At 35.3% G+C, this 14,895-nt stretch overlaps 1 protein-coding gene across 10 annotated transcripts in view; it reads right to left on the bottom strand.

Annotated features, from left to right (window-relative positions):
* Positions 1-1,588: 1,588 nt before the first annotated feature.
* Positions 1,589-14,895, bottom strand: part of LOC149070705 (muscleblind-like protein 1) — a 139,235-nt gene continuing 125,928 nt past the window's right edge. For 5 of the 10 annotated variants that reach the window (XM_089248751.1, XM_089248754.1, XM_089248747.1 and 2 more), the window contains 5 exons: positions 13,791-13,856; positions 9,151-9,292; positions 5,477-5,568; positions 3,792-3,876; positions 1,589-3,664 (listed from right to left, as the gene is read on the bottom strand). In XM_089248751.1, coding sequence (XP_089104877.1) covers positions 3,537-3,664; positions 3,792-3,876; positions 5,477-5,568; positions 9,151-9,292; positions 13,791-13,856 — 513 coding nt within the window. In that variant the 3' untranslated portion in view covers positions 1,589-3,536. The remainder of the gene's footprint in view (positions 3,665-3,791; positions 3,877-5,476; positions 5,569-9,150; positions 9,293-13,790; positions 13,857-14,895) is intronic. The other 5 variants (XM_089248755.1, XM_089248753.1, XM_089248750.1 and 2 more) reach the window with 2 other exon arrangements.

The following is a 14,895-nucleotide window of genomic DNA, read 5'->3' on the forward strand; positions in this document are numbered from 1 at the left end:
TGTATGATCGTAAACATTATCCGTAATTATTCTATAAATTTTCACTTATAAGCCACTATATTTGTTTCCATTCTCTTTAGAATAGTGGTTCTCAAACTTTTGTTACAAAGGGCTCCCTTGCCCAATTCATGATTTGTCTGCGGCTCCCCAGAAATACAGCCTAATAGATATTTTCATCAATAAGAGAACCGTTTCAAAGCATAAATAGGCATACAAATGAAAATCTCCAGTTCACAGCAACATCCCCATGACAAAGGCTGACGATGCCCCTAAGAGCTGAGACGTACACTTTGAGAAATGCTGCCTCGGAAGAAAATGCAGCTATCAAAACAAAGAAACAGCACTTGGTATTGCACAGAAACTGGTTGTAAATTTTGATTTTTCTTTCTAGTAAAACAATGAACAATACACTTTCCTAACACATTATGCTCAGCATGGCTTCAAAATTTTCAACATATTGGAGTATAACAGTTCATAAAGATCCACCACTTTCAACGGAACCAATAGTGCAGCAGATTTCAGAGAATCTGCAAGTATTTTTTTCTAACGCAGTCAAAGCAATGTTTGTTGGTGACACCAATTCATCCACCTATGGAGATAGTAATGCTATTTTCATAACCACAAGAAAAACTTAAGATCCACACACTGCATCGTACAAAAAATCATCACTCTAAAAACCTTACTAATGTTATACTCGAATCGTCTCATCTGTCTAGAACAATCTGGTCAGTTATGTACTATAATGGCCAAAGAAGGGTTTCTTGGATCACTTAGCTTTTCGCTCTGAATCGCTCAATTAATTTTGACTACAGTCTATATGTACAACTCTTGTTTTTAAAAAAATTTCAGCGAATTATAATTAGTCGAACTGTATTAATCACATACAATCGCCCTCTTCTAGTTTCCAAGCAGGAAAAAATTTTCAGATGAACAAAGAGTACGAGAGATCTCCGGAAAGACTGCAAAAATGTAAGAAAAAACAGATTGCACTGTGATTACACATGTATATAAATATAGAATTTTCGTAGAATCGGAATTATAAATTGCTAACGTCATTTCATTGTTTGAGTGCATTATATACAGGAAAAAGAAAAACATTTTGATTTGAAACGTAAACCAGCAAACAGGAAGCCTTCAACGCCCGAGAACGTCTAAAAAATACGAATCGCAGTTAATTACATTATGCAAAGGGAAGTATGCACGGCGACACGACTTCCGACAAACACACAGATATATAATTATGTATAACAACATTTCGCAGCAGAGTCTTCATAAGCACAAACACTGCATATATTGCATAGTTAATAATATCATGTACATGTATATATATCATATTGCAAATACTTCAACCACATTAGGCACATAATAGTGAGTGTGTTATGAATGGATTCCCATCTTATCGAATCGCAAGCGAAGCCTCTTTTGTTTAAATTCCGAAGATATAGAAAGGAAAAACGGTTTTAACGGAACAAATTTCAATTCACTAAAAGCACGATATACAATAGATATATATTTTGTATCCAATAAGCAAACTATATCCAACCACATGTAATACATTTCAATTTAGATGAACGAGTTATTTTTTTTTAGTGCACTCATAACACACACGCAAACATAATGTTAATATGAACGATTCTGACATGTTCAAACCAACAAATATTTGTAAAATGATAATGATAAGATGAGACAGACGGACACATCCAAACAGACATTAAATATATGATAGAAGTTCTTTTCCCGTTTTCTCGATAACAATTAAAAATATATTTGATTATTATTTGTTTTTCAAATTGATAACGCAGTTGATACTCCTCTCGGAAAAAAATTATTTGACTCTACCTTTGAAAATTAGACTAGAAACCATCGTTGCAAAATCAAGACGTTTCTTCAGAGCAACAGCATCTAAATGGTTCGAGGAAAATGAAACGTGCAATGTAAGAAAATCAATCATCGTCAAATTTGAGTTGAGCAATTAATGCAATCTGTAATTAAAGTTCTGGTTCCTCGAGACATTGCTACGATGTTCCAAAGGGAATGATGAAAAAAAATGAAAAACAGCTCTGGAGAATCGTTATACAGAGGTATCCAAAATAGGACAATGAGGCACAAGGTGTTAATAAATTATTGCCCCCATAACTTTTGAACAAAAACGTAACGAAAAAAAAAATTACCAGGAAATCATTAATGATGAAAATACAGCTATCAAAAATTTTCAGATAATCATAAAAAGTCAAACAGTTTTCATGTGGCACATCAGCACAGAAATCAGTTTTTACTCCAAGTATTTGCAGTGTAACAGTATGGATCTCAACAATTCCGAGTTTCAGTTCATCAAGTGAGAGCACTGGGAGATTTATAGACAATGTCTGACTATAAGAAAAACCAAGTGTTATTTAGTTCATTAATTTTGGAGGCCAAGGAATCTGTCCACATCATCTGTTAGGAAAGTTCATGTCAAAAAACTTGGATACAATTGTGCACCATCTTGCTGGAATATCACATCTGGCCATGGCCTCCACAAAAGGGTAGAGCTGATAGGGTTCGGGCCCCAGGACAATTACCATAATTTTTTTGGTTTTTCATGCTATAAATTCACTATAGAAGGGCCCATCTGGTTTCGGGGGGCCCACTAAAGATCCCAGCCTAAGGACCTTGCTCCAGGATGTGTGGGGACATGCATCTGGCTGATGGAACTGGAGAACCCCACACAGGTCTAGCATCTCCAAGTCACTAAGTCACTTCTTATTTCCTGATAACGTCTATATGTGATAAATTGTTTCGTCTAGAGCACTTGTCATTTTTGGTTCCAATGCCACGATCTCTCACAATGCAATGCCACCATGACTGCAGTGATGCTAGATAAAATATTTTGAGCTGTACTTTATGAGATTTTGTAAATTTCATTCTAAACTTATTGGGCAACGAAACCTGACAATAATTTTGAAAAACCTTGTATTCTTTGGAAGGTTCTTTAAGTGCAAATGTTAAACTATACTGTGCTAACCTCATGGAGGGATATTGAAAAAAAAAATGCTATTCTAAGAGCAAGTTTCTAAAACTCAATGCTGCGAGTTACAACACAACTAAAATGAATTTCTCGGAGAGGAGTACCAACTAGGAGTATTACAACTGTCTGTCTTTAGATTACATAACGATAAACGAGAACAAAAAAAAAAGGAATTATATATTGTATTTTTCTGAAGTATTTATAATTCAAATGGCACTAAAGGTAACAACTGGTTCCTCGGTTCATAGACTAGTTACACACAGTCACCGAAGGTGGAGAAAAAAAATATATCTGCTATCACAGACGTTTTTCTTCCATTTTTGTTTTTTTCACACGACATCTGCAAGTCCAACTTCAAAGGTGGCTTTTGGTGCATTTTGTGGAAAGATAGAGATATAGAGAGAGATAGGGGGAGGGAAAAAGTATCCGAATTAACAAATTTCTCGCTCGCCTTGACTTGCACATAAGAAATGTCCATAAACAACAAACATCTCATATATATATATACTTTTTTTTATATAATCTCCAGTCAAATAACGCTGTTCACGCAAGGAAGTGGTAGAGGTATGTGGTAATACTTGCATATTGGACGATTACATTTTCCCTTAACTGCATCTCGACAGACAGTCACTTTCCCATCAACCTCTTCCACACAATCTGCAAATTTATTAAAATGCTATGAAACACAGAGATTACACACTTAATAACATTAGAAGAAATCAGTAAAGGAGTGTAACAGAGGATTTTTGCTATATAAAATTAAGCGTAAGAAAGAAAATATTACCTTCCAGAAGGTGAACATAGCGGCACTGTGGCCTGTTACAAAGGCCCGATTTAAAATCTCGGCACAGCGGCAGGGTGTCCAGCAACTGCGGCAAACAATATAAAAGGAACTTTTTTAAAACTTGTGAAGCAATAAAAAATGCACTACAATATCGCGTACAAGTTCTCAAAGTGCATGCCGTAGCAGACACACTAAGATGAAGTGCTAAATGAAAAAACCCATGCACAGTAAGGGAAAAAGAACTAGCATTTTTTGCAGAAAACTTTTTGTACGTTAAATTACAATAGAACTATAGAGTACTCCTTGATGAGAGCATGCCTCGTTAAATTAATTAGCTTAAGAAGTGAGTAAAATTTCTTTACTCAAAAATATTTATATCAGTACCTGTACAGAACAGCTACGAACATTTCCAAAACTAAAACAAGATAGAATACACCAAAATTTCTTTGACACAGTTTCACGTACAAAATTAATTATAAGAAATTATGTCCATTTCAATTGTGACAGCTGAATATTAGAGGTCAAAGAAACTGCTAGTATTTGAGCTAAAATTCTTTCCTAGCATATTCTCAATTGGGAGTGAAAATCGAGGACTAGAGATGGTTGGACACCCCTCCCCAATAAACTTTGTAGAGGGCTTTAGCCCCCCCCTGTCTCCCTAAGTAGTCAAGGATATACAATGTCATTGCTTTATACAATGCACATTCCCATGCGGAAATGAATCTCATGGGACGTCCAGCAACTGCGCCCAAAGATGAAAAACCAAACAGAAAGGCATTCAATAGAAAAAGAATCATCACATAATTATTACTTTCAAAAGTAATAATTAAAGCCCACCGTACTAAATACATGTTTGGCAACCTACAAGACATCATTCACATGAAAGGGATTGCTTAAAATTTAGAGAGAATTTATTTGATTGGAGAAAAAAAAATGGAATATATATATATATATAATTTCTTTAATTTTTGAAAAGCGGTTGGCGTGCCTCTCCTGATTGGCAGATATGCAGAAGGGTTGACTACCCCTGGGATAGAAGGTTTTGGCTATGAATATATCAGTGAATAAAGTACACCGCATTGGTAGTTACATCATGAAGGAAGGCAGGCACAGTTAAGTGTTAGTAGTTAAGACTATGGGGGCGGAAGATAATGGACAAAAAAACGGGAAAATAAGCATTGGGGAAGTAAGTCTTCAAGATGTTTTTTATTGCAATTTACTTTAATTACCAAGTCTTCCGATACCCCCTAAACTAAAAAATGTACCCTACCCAGTATAAAATTTATATGTGCATGGAAAGGATGAGCAGTATGTTCTAGGGTTAATAAATTTGATGACGAAAAAAGAAGCAAACTGTGTTCAAAGATCAAAAATAAGACTCTGAATTTACAGTTGCTTTTATGTATTGCATAATTAAAGAATTTAAATTAAAGTCTTCAATCAGTTTGTACATGCATTTTACGCATGCTTAAAGAAAGAAAGAAAGAAAAAGTCTTTTTAAAGGAAGGATGCAGAAGTAGATGCATGCACAAATTATCAATTGAGAAAAAACGAGGCAACAGACCAGATGAGTAGAAAAAAATGCATCGAGCAATGTAAAAGAAAATTCTGAACAAAAATAAAACTAATTGAGATAAAATCAAAAGCAGGAAAGTGAGTGCAATTCTTATCATTTTTGTTAGTACCTGACCCTTGTCATCACAGTAAGTTACAGCTGTAGAATTTGAGGCAGTAGCTGCATTGGCGTTGGCGACAGGTGCAGTGTGCATCGTGGGTACTGGGAAATAGGCGTGAGAAATAGAATCGGTGACGTGTTACAGGATAGTAAGACACACAAGGGAGGGGAGTGAAAGCAGAGAGAGAAGAGAAAGGATAGATTTTTTTCATGATGCAAATCTTTTAGCAAAAGCGCAGCCGCAAATGATAATAATGAACTATTAAAATGTTATTATCACTTTTGAGTTTTTGTGTAGGAGAAATTAAAAATTACTGTTCATCTAAAAAATATACGACATGGTAAAAACATTTTATATTGGCTTATATATAACAATGAAAATGATACACAATTAGATTTAAATATCACGAATGTACTAGTATACAAAAAACAACATATAAATATACAATATTCAAATCAAACATTATTCTCTCAGTGCAGCTATCAACTGCATTTCTCTATAGAGAATCTATTCACTTCGAAGGAAGTGTATCAATCCACCCAGCATGACGTTTCATCGCTTTGCTTTGCAACACAGCATTGACGTAAAGTAGGCTGTGGAAGATGCAGGTGTCGACATTGTGAAGACAGCACTTTACAAGGCCTCAGCCTATAAACAAGCGATCATCACTGGGGAAGATACTGACCTACTAAATGCTTCTCACTGGTTTGGCTCCTAATGTGTACCTAAACAAGAGTTGAAGGGGCGATTCTGCTGGTTTACTGTATTATAGTTCCTCCTTCAAATATGATTCATCAAGCTGCCCACCAGGTACCGTCTTTTTCCTGCATGCCATCAGTGGATACGACACCACATCCGCCATTTTTAACCAAGGCAAAATCAAATGCTGCACTATACTAAAAAAAATTATTTTCTGTTCTTACAGCAACACTTTTCTGCTGAGAAGATAGTAAACGCAAGGGATAAGTATCTAGTCACTTTGTAAGGGGGTGACATGAACACACAAAATTTAGATCACCTGCATTTCATAAGACCTGCAAATTAAGTCTTGCACAGCTCCCACAGACACAAGACGTTGTCAGATACCATTCCTTTCAAACATACCACACAGTGGTTGGGATTTGAAAGACATCCTACAGACTAGGGTTGGATGTGGACAATTCAAGGGATCACACCAATTCAAGCCAGTAAAGATCCTGCACCTCAATGCTTATCGAAATTTATATCATGTCACTGCAAGAAACGGTATAGTGGGGTTTGCCAAAAAAAAGCAGACCTAAAGTGTTCAGGTCTTTGCACTTTGTTGTGGCCAGTCATGCAAAACTCTCCTACTTCTATTTTGGAAGACAGCGACATAGATGAAGATGAGGCTCTGAATGTTTGTGAGCAAATTGAGGGGCTCGCCATTAATCCTTCACTCACACCCATAACAGTAAGGATAATGAGTGATGACAAAAATCATTCATTACTAGAACCTTCAAACCGAGCTAAATCAGAAAAAAATAGAACGGCAATGAATAAGAATGTTTGTGAAGTGAAAATTTTCACTTTTTTTAACAGGCGATTTTTACATTAATATGTAATAGCATTTAATATTTGATTGAATTTGTATTTACCTACTTTTGAATTCTGTGTTTACTTTGAAAATTTATTAGTATTCAATGTTTAATTAATGCGTAATAAATCAATAATATTTAATCACTAATATTCAATAAAATTCTGCATCAATATTTCTGCAATATGTGCATGTTTTGTAATTTTGCAAAAATTATAACACTTTCAATGCTCTGTAGTTCGATAACTATAGCCCATAGAAAAAAAATCATAAACGTAAAAGTTGTAACAAATTTTGTCATATATAATATTGTAATTCCCACTTTTACTCTCTGATGTCTAGAAACAAAGATATTGAGCAAAACCTGAAAAAAGTCTGAAAATTCAGGCGTTTTTTCAGTATTACTCAGCTTGCACAGGGCTTTCGTTTCTGCAAACTTGGTTTTTACTAGTGGCTTTGGCATATAAACATATCTAACACAACATATTTTGCACACACTCTTTGCACAACGTATCTAAAAATTAGAAATACCTAACCTTTTGCAAGGAACCATGTATAATTTGATTGGGCTATATGCCACCTTTGGTATACTTCCCTTGTTTTCAGCAAATCATGTTGCTCTACTTTGAACATGGCTCTTGCAGTTTTGTGCTTCAGTTTTTCACAGAAGTCAGGGCGGTTTAAGCAAGGGTGCAAGGGATGTGATGCACCTAAGCAGCCAGTTTTAAGAGGTGGCAACATGGGCATTCACTGAACACTGAAATTTTTTAAAAATTTCGAATATTAAAAATTTACATGCCATCACGCTTTTCAGTCATACCTTGACAAGAAAGGAAAAATTCTGCTTCTCACTTGCCTGGTTCCGAGAGCACCAGAAACACCCTTTATATATAAATTTCTCAATAAAAATCACCTTGTTATACATTGCCTTTACAGGGAAAGTTTAAGTAATAATGGCTTATCAGTAAGTGCTGTTTTGTGGATTGAGTTATCTGGCATAACCAAGAACGGTAAAACAATTCTGGAATAAAAAAGGCTGCTTTGAAAACAAGACTGCTTCTACAAAACAGAACATACGGTCACTTAAACTTTTCTGGATAAACAATGCTACAATGCTGTGTGATTTTTTTTCAAGGCTAAAGACCTGTCAGCCTTCAGCCAGGGTTGTTTTTAGATATACTGTGAGGTAATAATAGTTATTTATTAGCTTAAATAATTAATAATAATATGTAAATGCCACGTCGTCAGCTACAAAAGAAAAATGCCATTGCACGAGTTTGGCCATACTATCGATGGAGTCTATATTCAAAGGGTTTTTGGTCATCAGACCTCTGTGTTTGCTCTGACTCCAAACTAACATTTGAGTGGATCATATATACAATCTCGCCAATAAGTGTTTAAAACAACTGTGTTAGGTTTCATTGTGAAGAGTAGCAATAATCTTACATTGATTAAACTATTGAAACAGTTTTCAGGATTTATGGGCTTCAAAAACTGAAGCATTGCACTACTATTTAGAGTTCATACAACAATCTGCACTTACTGACGCTTGAATGGATTGAGAACAATGTCTATCAATAAATAATTTTTGATATACCAAAAATTCTGACATATAGAATACGATCTAATGCTCATTAAAATGAATTACAATGACCAAAACAATCATGAAACAAGTTAATCCTTTTACCTACGGACATGTACCAATAAATTTGGAAGATTTATAGTTAAAGCACCAGTGATATATCTCAGAAACTGGTATCTCTGTTAACGTTCAGGAAAGAAGGGGTAAAAGATGAGTAAAATAGGTTCTTTCCCCCAGCAACCATTCGCTTCTATACAGTATGTGATACTATTTTTTTTTCACTCAATCAAACCGTCTAGGGAGAAAAGAAAACAAATGTCAAGGTAAGGGCAAAAAACTGAATTTCGATCACATGGGTTACCAACGAAACATCTTGATGATGAGAGAGAGCTCCAAAGTATTTATTTCTCCGATCTACTCCAGCACGAGATATCTCACCCTAGCACAAGAAGAGGTTAATGCCTTATCTTAAAAACAAAATTGCTGTCGATCAAATCACTAGCAAAACAAAACATTAATAACAATATAAAAAACTGATACACTTACAGGTGACAGGCACAAAGGGCTGTTGGACTTGCATAGCAAGAGCTTGCTGATAGGCTGCGGCGGCAGCGGCAGGCTGGTACACTGGTAGGCCACTCTTATCAACCGCAGCCCGCTTCGCATATGGAATCATACCAGGAAAGGCCTAATTGTGAAGAAATTCAAAACACACACGAACCGAAGGGTAATAAAATGTCTCTAATTTAAATCTTCAATCAATATATAAATGAAATATGATTTTTTTACTTGACAGAGCAAAGGGATAAAAAAAACTACAGAGCAGAAAATTAATACATTAGAGAACACATAAAAGCATAGCATTACAACCCATAAAAGTATTCCAGAAACCATGCAATTTGGCAGTTTGCACTCGATGCAAAGCAGCATCTATTGCAGGGCCCTGTGCAGCACTCAATGAAAAGCCTTGAATTTTGAATTTGAGTTTAAAAAAACTTCACTTTGTAAAAAAAAGCAATGCAAAAGACAATGAATTTGATATTTCATATCGAACCGTGATTAATTGAACTTTTGACAAGACCACAGGTTCTTAACTTCAACGAATTTCACTTCTCTGACAAGAACAGCGATTCTTTAACTCCAGCGAGTTTTGATTCTCATACTCTTTTGAATAGTCTATATATACAAAGAATAGAATCAGTAACTCTTTTGCAATCTTTTCCAGCTAACGCCCCCAAAACTGCTTTCTTGCAATCCCCCCCCCCCCCCCACAAGCTAAAACCCATTAACCTAGACTAAAATTTTGATCGTCCAAAAGTGTCTAAAATTGATCACAAAGTCAACTCTGCTTGAACTACTCTATTCCAATTTTTAAGCCACTGATTGATATTTTGAAATAAAAATTCTCAAGCAAATACAGTAAAACCCGTCTATAACGATGCTGTAGAGACCTAAATAATATATTTTTATAGACAGGTTATCGTTCTAGACAGTTTGAGCATTTTAACAATTTTTTATTGAATAAGAGAGAGAGAATTCCACTGGGACCAAAGAAAATATCATTACAGGCAGGTTTATCGTTATACACAGGTTTCACTGTATATTCAACATTTTTTCATATCGAAGAATGAATATCAAAAGGTGTTTCTAAACACAAATTCAATTGAAGATGAATATCGTAAACATGTCGATTGCATTTCTTTTGATAATTTGATGATAAAATATGAATTTAATGACTACAAAAATATAAACAGTACATGATAATTTTCAATATATAACTCCAAAATATGACATCAGGGTCTCCCATTCATGTTTCAGCATCAAACATACTACATAGTTTTGAAATTTAAATATCTAATATGATTAAATGACCTGAGTACTTCAAGGGTTCAATGAGTCTGAGGAAGAAGTGACTCAAGTGAAAGGAAATTTGGTTCAAAAAAGGTTTCATTAAATAACAAAGGTACGATCGATCAAATCAACTATTTTAAAGTTCTTAACTGAAATAGAATTTGTAGGGAACCACTGCATCATTTTAGAGGATCCAAGCAAAAGCCAGTTTGAACATAGAAATACCAATTTGATTAATGGGCCTACTAAAAGAAAGTGATCTTAGGTTTCAATATGAGTATTTTAGATATGCTAATTATTTTTCTGCAGAGAAAATATTTCATCTTTGCAAAAAATTTTTTCCAACAAAAATTGCAGCATGACAATCAACTAGGTCAACATCGTATAGAATCAAAAGATGGCGAAAAAGTGAATGAGTATCCTGTGATGGGGAGCTGGGATGAAACTCAATATGCCAGGTGGTTTCGAGGTGTGAGCATTATGAGCCACATAGGACAAATGTCTATGACTTTGTGCCTTCGACTATATTCACATTTACAATTTTAAAAGTGATGAATACTCTAAATTAAAAGAGAAAAAACACTAAAAATCATGTCAAAAGCTTAATGCTCTGGTAACCCACTATAACAATGTGAAGAATCATCATTAGGATTACTAGAATCCATTGATATCATCTGAAGGCTAAAAAACTATTTACAGATCTTCAAGTGGAATTTTATTTGCTCCAGCTTCCTGTCCATAATGGAATCACAGATATGATAGTGTGTGGCTATATAAATGCTAATAACTTGAGTAACTCCCACTGTTCACGCAGCAACATCATCTGGCATAATAAGCATCAATGATCCCATGCACAGAGTACAGATTCAATTGCTGCCATTTGTTGAATCTCGTCTCAATTTTTTTTCTTACACCCTTGTATACCAAATCACACTCGATACGTTGTTGTTAGGACGTTACAATATAAACGTATTCAGTATTAAGCGGGAAAATTATTAAATAGGGAATGTTTTGACATGGGGTAAAGATCTAGACTTCAGAAATAAGACTTCTTCTAGGGGACTCTTTGTATAAAATGTTTTTCAAATTCAAACCAACTTTAAGATGACCCTGTTACACTTACAATAATCAGAACATCTCATACACCTTCCTTAAAATATGTGTGCATTTATTTACCAATTAATGATATGGGATATGTTTTTTTTTTGCATAAGAATATTCAAAGGTTTTATACGTCCCGGCTCGACAGATTCATAAAGTATTTTTGAAATTATCACGCTAATTGCAGCTTTGTGCAATAAGTACCAGTCCTGTATTTTCTCTAAGTATGTTCCCTTCCTTCCATGCTATCAAAAAACAGCTGACCGCTTGATTTACTTAATTAATACAAAGCAAATTTTTGATAAAGAAATCTTTGCAAAAATATTTTCAAGTTAATCGAGAACTCTCTGATCCACCTATTCTCAATAAGTGTTAATCTTAAATAGGATCAGGGATAATATCAAGCTTGGAACACCAAAATCAGCAGGCACAGCCAAAGAAACGATTTCATCAAAGAACACTAATATTGGCACACATAACACCGATTATAAAAAAAACCTAAAACACATCCAAATACACAAAGCAAATATATCCATCGCAGCTATTAATTACTGGGGGAAATGAGTTAACTAATCAGGAATGTCAGCAATAATGAAAAGCACTGGGGACAAAAAATTAATAGACTATTATTAAATCGCAAAAAACAATCAGGCCTAGTTACTATGAAAAAAAAAAATCATAACCAGGAAAAAACAAGCATTCCTAATTACCAATAGTAAAAGGTGCAGTTAATTCAATGATTAATTTCAACAGAAGCACACTGCAAGACCACAAACTTTAGGGCATGGGGAAGGTAAAATATGTGTATTAGAAAAAGGACAAAATTATTAGTTTTTAATTATTTCAACATTATTAGTTGTTCATAAGTAGGAAACGGATCGTAAAAAGTGGGAAGTTACTGCTGATAGATACGAGTTATTTCATTAAAATAGAAATTGGACTGTAAAAGAGTAGATATTGGCAAATTACAATATTTTTGATTGGAACAAAGTTGAATTCAAAACATATTCACATACATAGACATATTTACAAGGACTGAGCTGCAAATTTGGGAATGGATGGTCAAGAAATTTGGGCTGTAATGGGAGAAGGACGGAAAAATGTGTTTAGTCAACAAGCAGAAAAACCATAAAAAAATATAGTCTCGCATATTTGCACATCAAAAATAAAAATCCTGATGAATTTTACCGAAAAAAATTGAGATGAACTATTGTCTTCTAAACCACTAATTGCATCAACTCTTGCAACACTCCACCCCCCAGATCAACGATCCATTTGAGGGTTTTTAATCCAGCCTGTGAAACCATAGCCCATCACATGGGGAGTGGGGCTGAATGGAACCTAATGTGGGAGCTACAGATGAATCCAATTAATTATATATTTTTTTACATTATGAATCAAGTGCGACAAATCCTCTTGGCAAACACATTCTTTGAAATGTAAAGAACTGTTTTGAAATTTTTCAAACAACCCCAAAAATTTTCTCAGATTTTCGAAGGATCAGGTTATAGCATATTATTTAAAGTGTTTTTCATTCTGAAAACACCCTACTGAAAGCACCAACATGAAGAAAACATAGGGTCAGGACGTATGGTCTTTGCGCTAAAATTTGGAAGATTGACAGGCATGCTGTATATACCAATCCCTGTTCACTATGAATTGAATAACCAAAGGCAGTCGCATGGCAGTCGAGTGGTTAGGGAACTAGCTTCTCACTGTGGAGGTCTGGGTTCAAATCTCGGTTCAGGCATGGATGTCTACTAACACTAACAAATTCCCTGGACGGATCATGCTGATCCCTTGGGAATACGTGAAGATCACGTTATAAAGATCCCAGGATATGGAGGGGTGGGACATACATAAAGCATTTTAAAATGAATACATTCAAATAATAAAAAAACAAAATTGGTTTTCATCACCCAATGGAATCTGGAGAGAGATTGAAACTACACTGATTTCACATCAGATGTTTTCATTAGTTCATCGAATAAATACATAGAACGACCGCAATTAGCAGGGGCATAGTTAGAAGCATGGTTTAAAATTCGTGAAATAAATTATCAAAAAACAAAATGTCTGAAAGGGATGTTATGCTAAAGGAATGATTAAAACAAAGTTTTCAAAAAATTATGCAAAAGTTTGAGTGGGCTCGCAGTGGGCTTTCGAGATTGGCATACAAAAAATTAAAAAAGAAAATAATAAGCTCATCATGCAAAAGCAGTAAGGGCCAGTACCAGAATAAGGTCATCAGCAGGGTCACGAGGGCGCTTCTTGCCGATCAAGGTCTCAACCACGTGCGGCTATTAGTATTGCACAGCAGTTCATGGTGATTTTGGCCGATTTGTTTTTGGTAGGTGGCAGGAGTGGGCGGAGTTTTGCAGCACATGACACAGCAAGCAGCAAGGCGATGAGAAAAAAAACGGAAAGAAAAAATATAACAGCAACAATTATAGTCGGGCTCACCATGGTGGTTTTTTTTAGCATGCAACTGAAAGAACCGAAAAACAGTTTTGAAACAAAAAATAAAAATAGCCTCTGTCCTCTGATGCTGAATGATCACTATGATACCTGGTCGAATTTGTTCCTCAAAAAAAATTGCACAAATTTACCTGTACTCCAATAATGTCAGTGTTCTTTCACATGAAAGCAATTTCAAAAAATGACTCGAATGTATACTCAAAAGCTTTCAACAGCTTTTATACAGAAACTTCAGTTTAAAAAAATATTCAATGTACCACCGCTACAACTGAATTTCAGGGACATACATGGGAATGTGTTCAACTTGTTTCAGATTTCATCCCATTTGTGATTTCTTGCTTCAAAATATCTGACAGAATATGATTGTGAACCACAATTTGTTTTCAGGTCAAAATGCATCGTGGCTCTGAGTGTTGTGATCTGGCAGCATTTCCAACTAATTTGCATATCAACAACGAACACAACACAGACGACCAGCAACAACATACATGCTTCAAGGTGGGTGTGGCAGTAGCCATGCACACTCATTATTGATATGCAAATTATTCTTATTCGGGAGTGTTGCCAGATCCCAACCTCCTTTCCCCATTTCTATTTGATGGTTCCATGGCAGATGCACGCTGCAGCATCTGGTCTACATGTTGTCTTAGCAGATTGTGGTCCTCGGTTCTTCAACTGTGTTAGAACCGATGAATCCTATGTCACATCGTGCAGTTACAGAGGACCGCAATCTGGTAAGACAACATGTAGACCAGACGTTGCAGCTTGCATCTGCCATGGATCCATCAAATGGAAATCAAGGAGAAGAATCAACAGTGCCTGCAGAAAAATCAGCTAGTCCTCAAGCTGATGTTCCTGAAC

This window comes from Pholcus phalangioides, unplaced genomic scaffold (genome assembly GCF_987345545.1).
Source record: "Pholcus phalangioides strain wild (caught in Gottingen) unplaced genomic scaffold, Ppha-v1.0 ptg000020l_1, whole genome shotgun sequence".
Lineage (NCBI taxonomy): Eukaryota > Metazoa > Arthropoda > Arachnida > Araneae > Pholcidae > Pholcus > Pholcus phalangioides.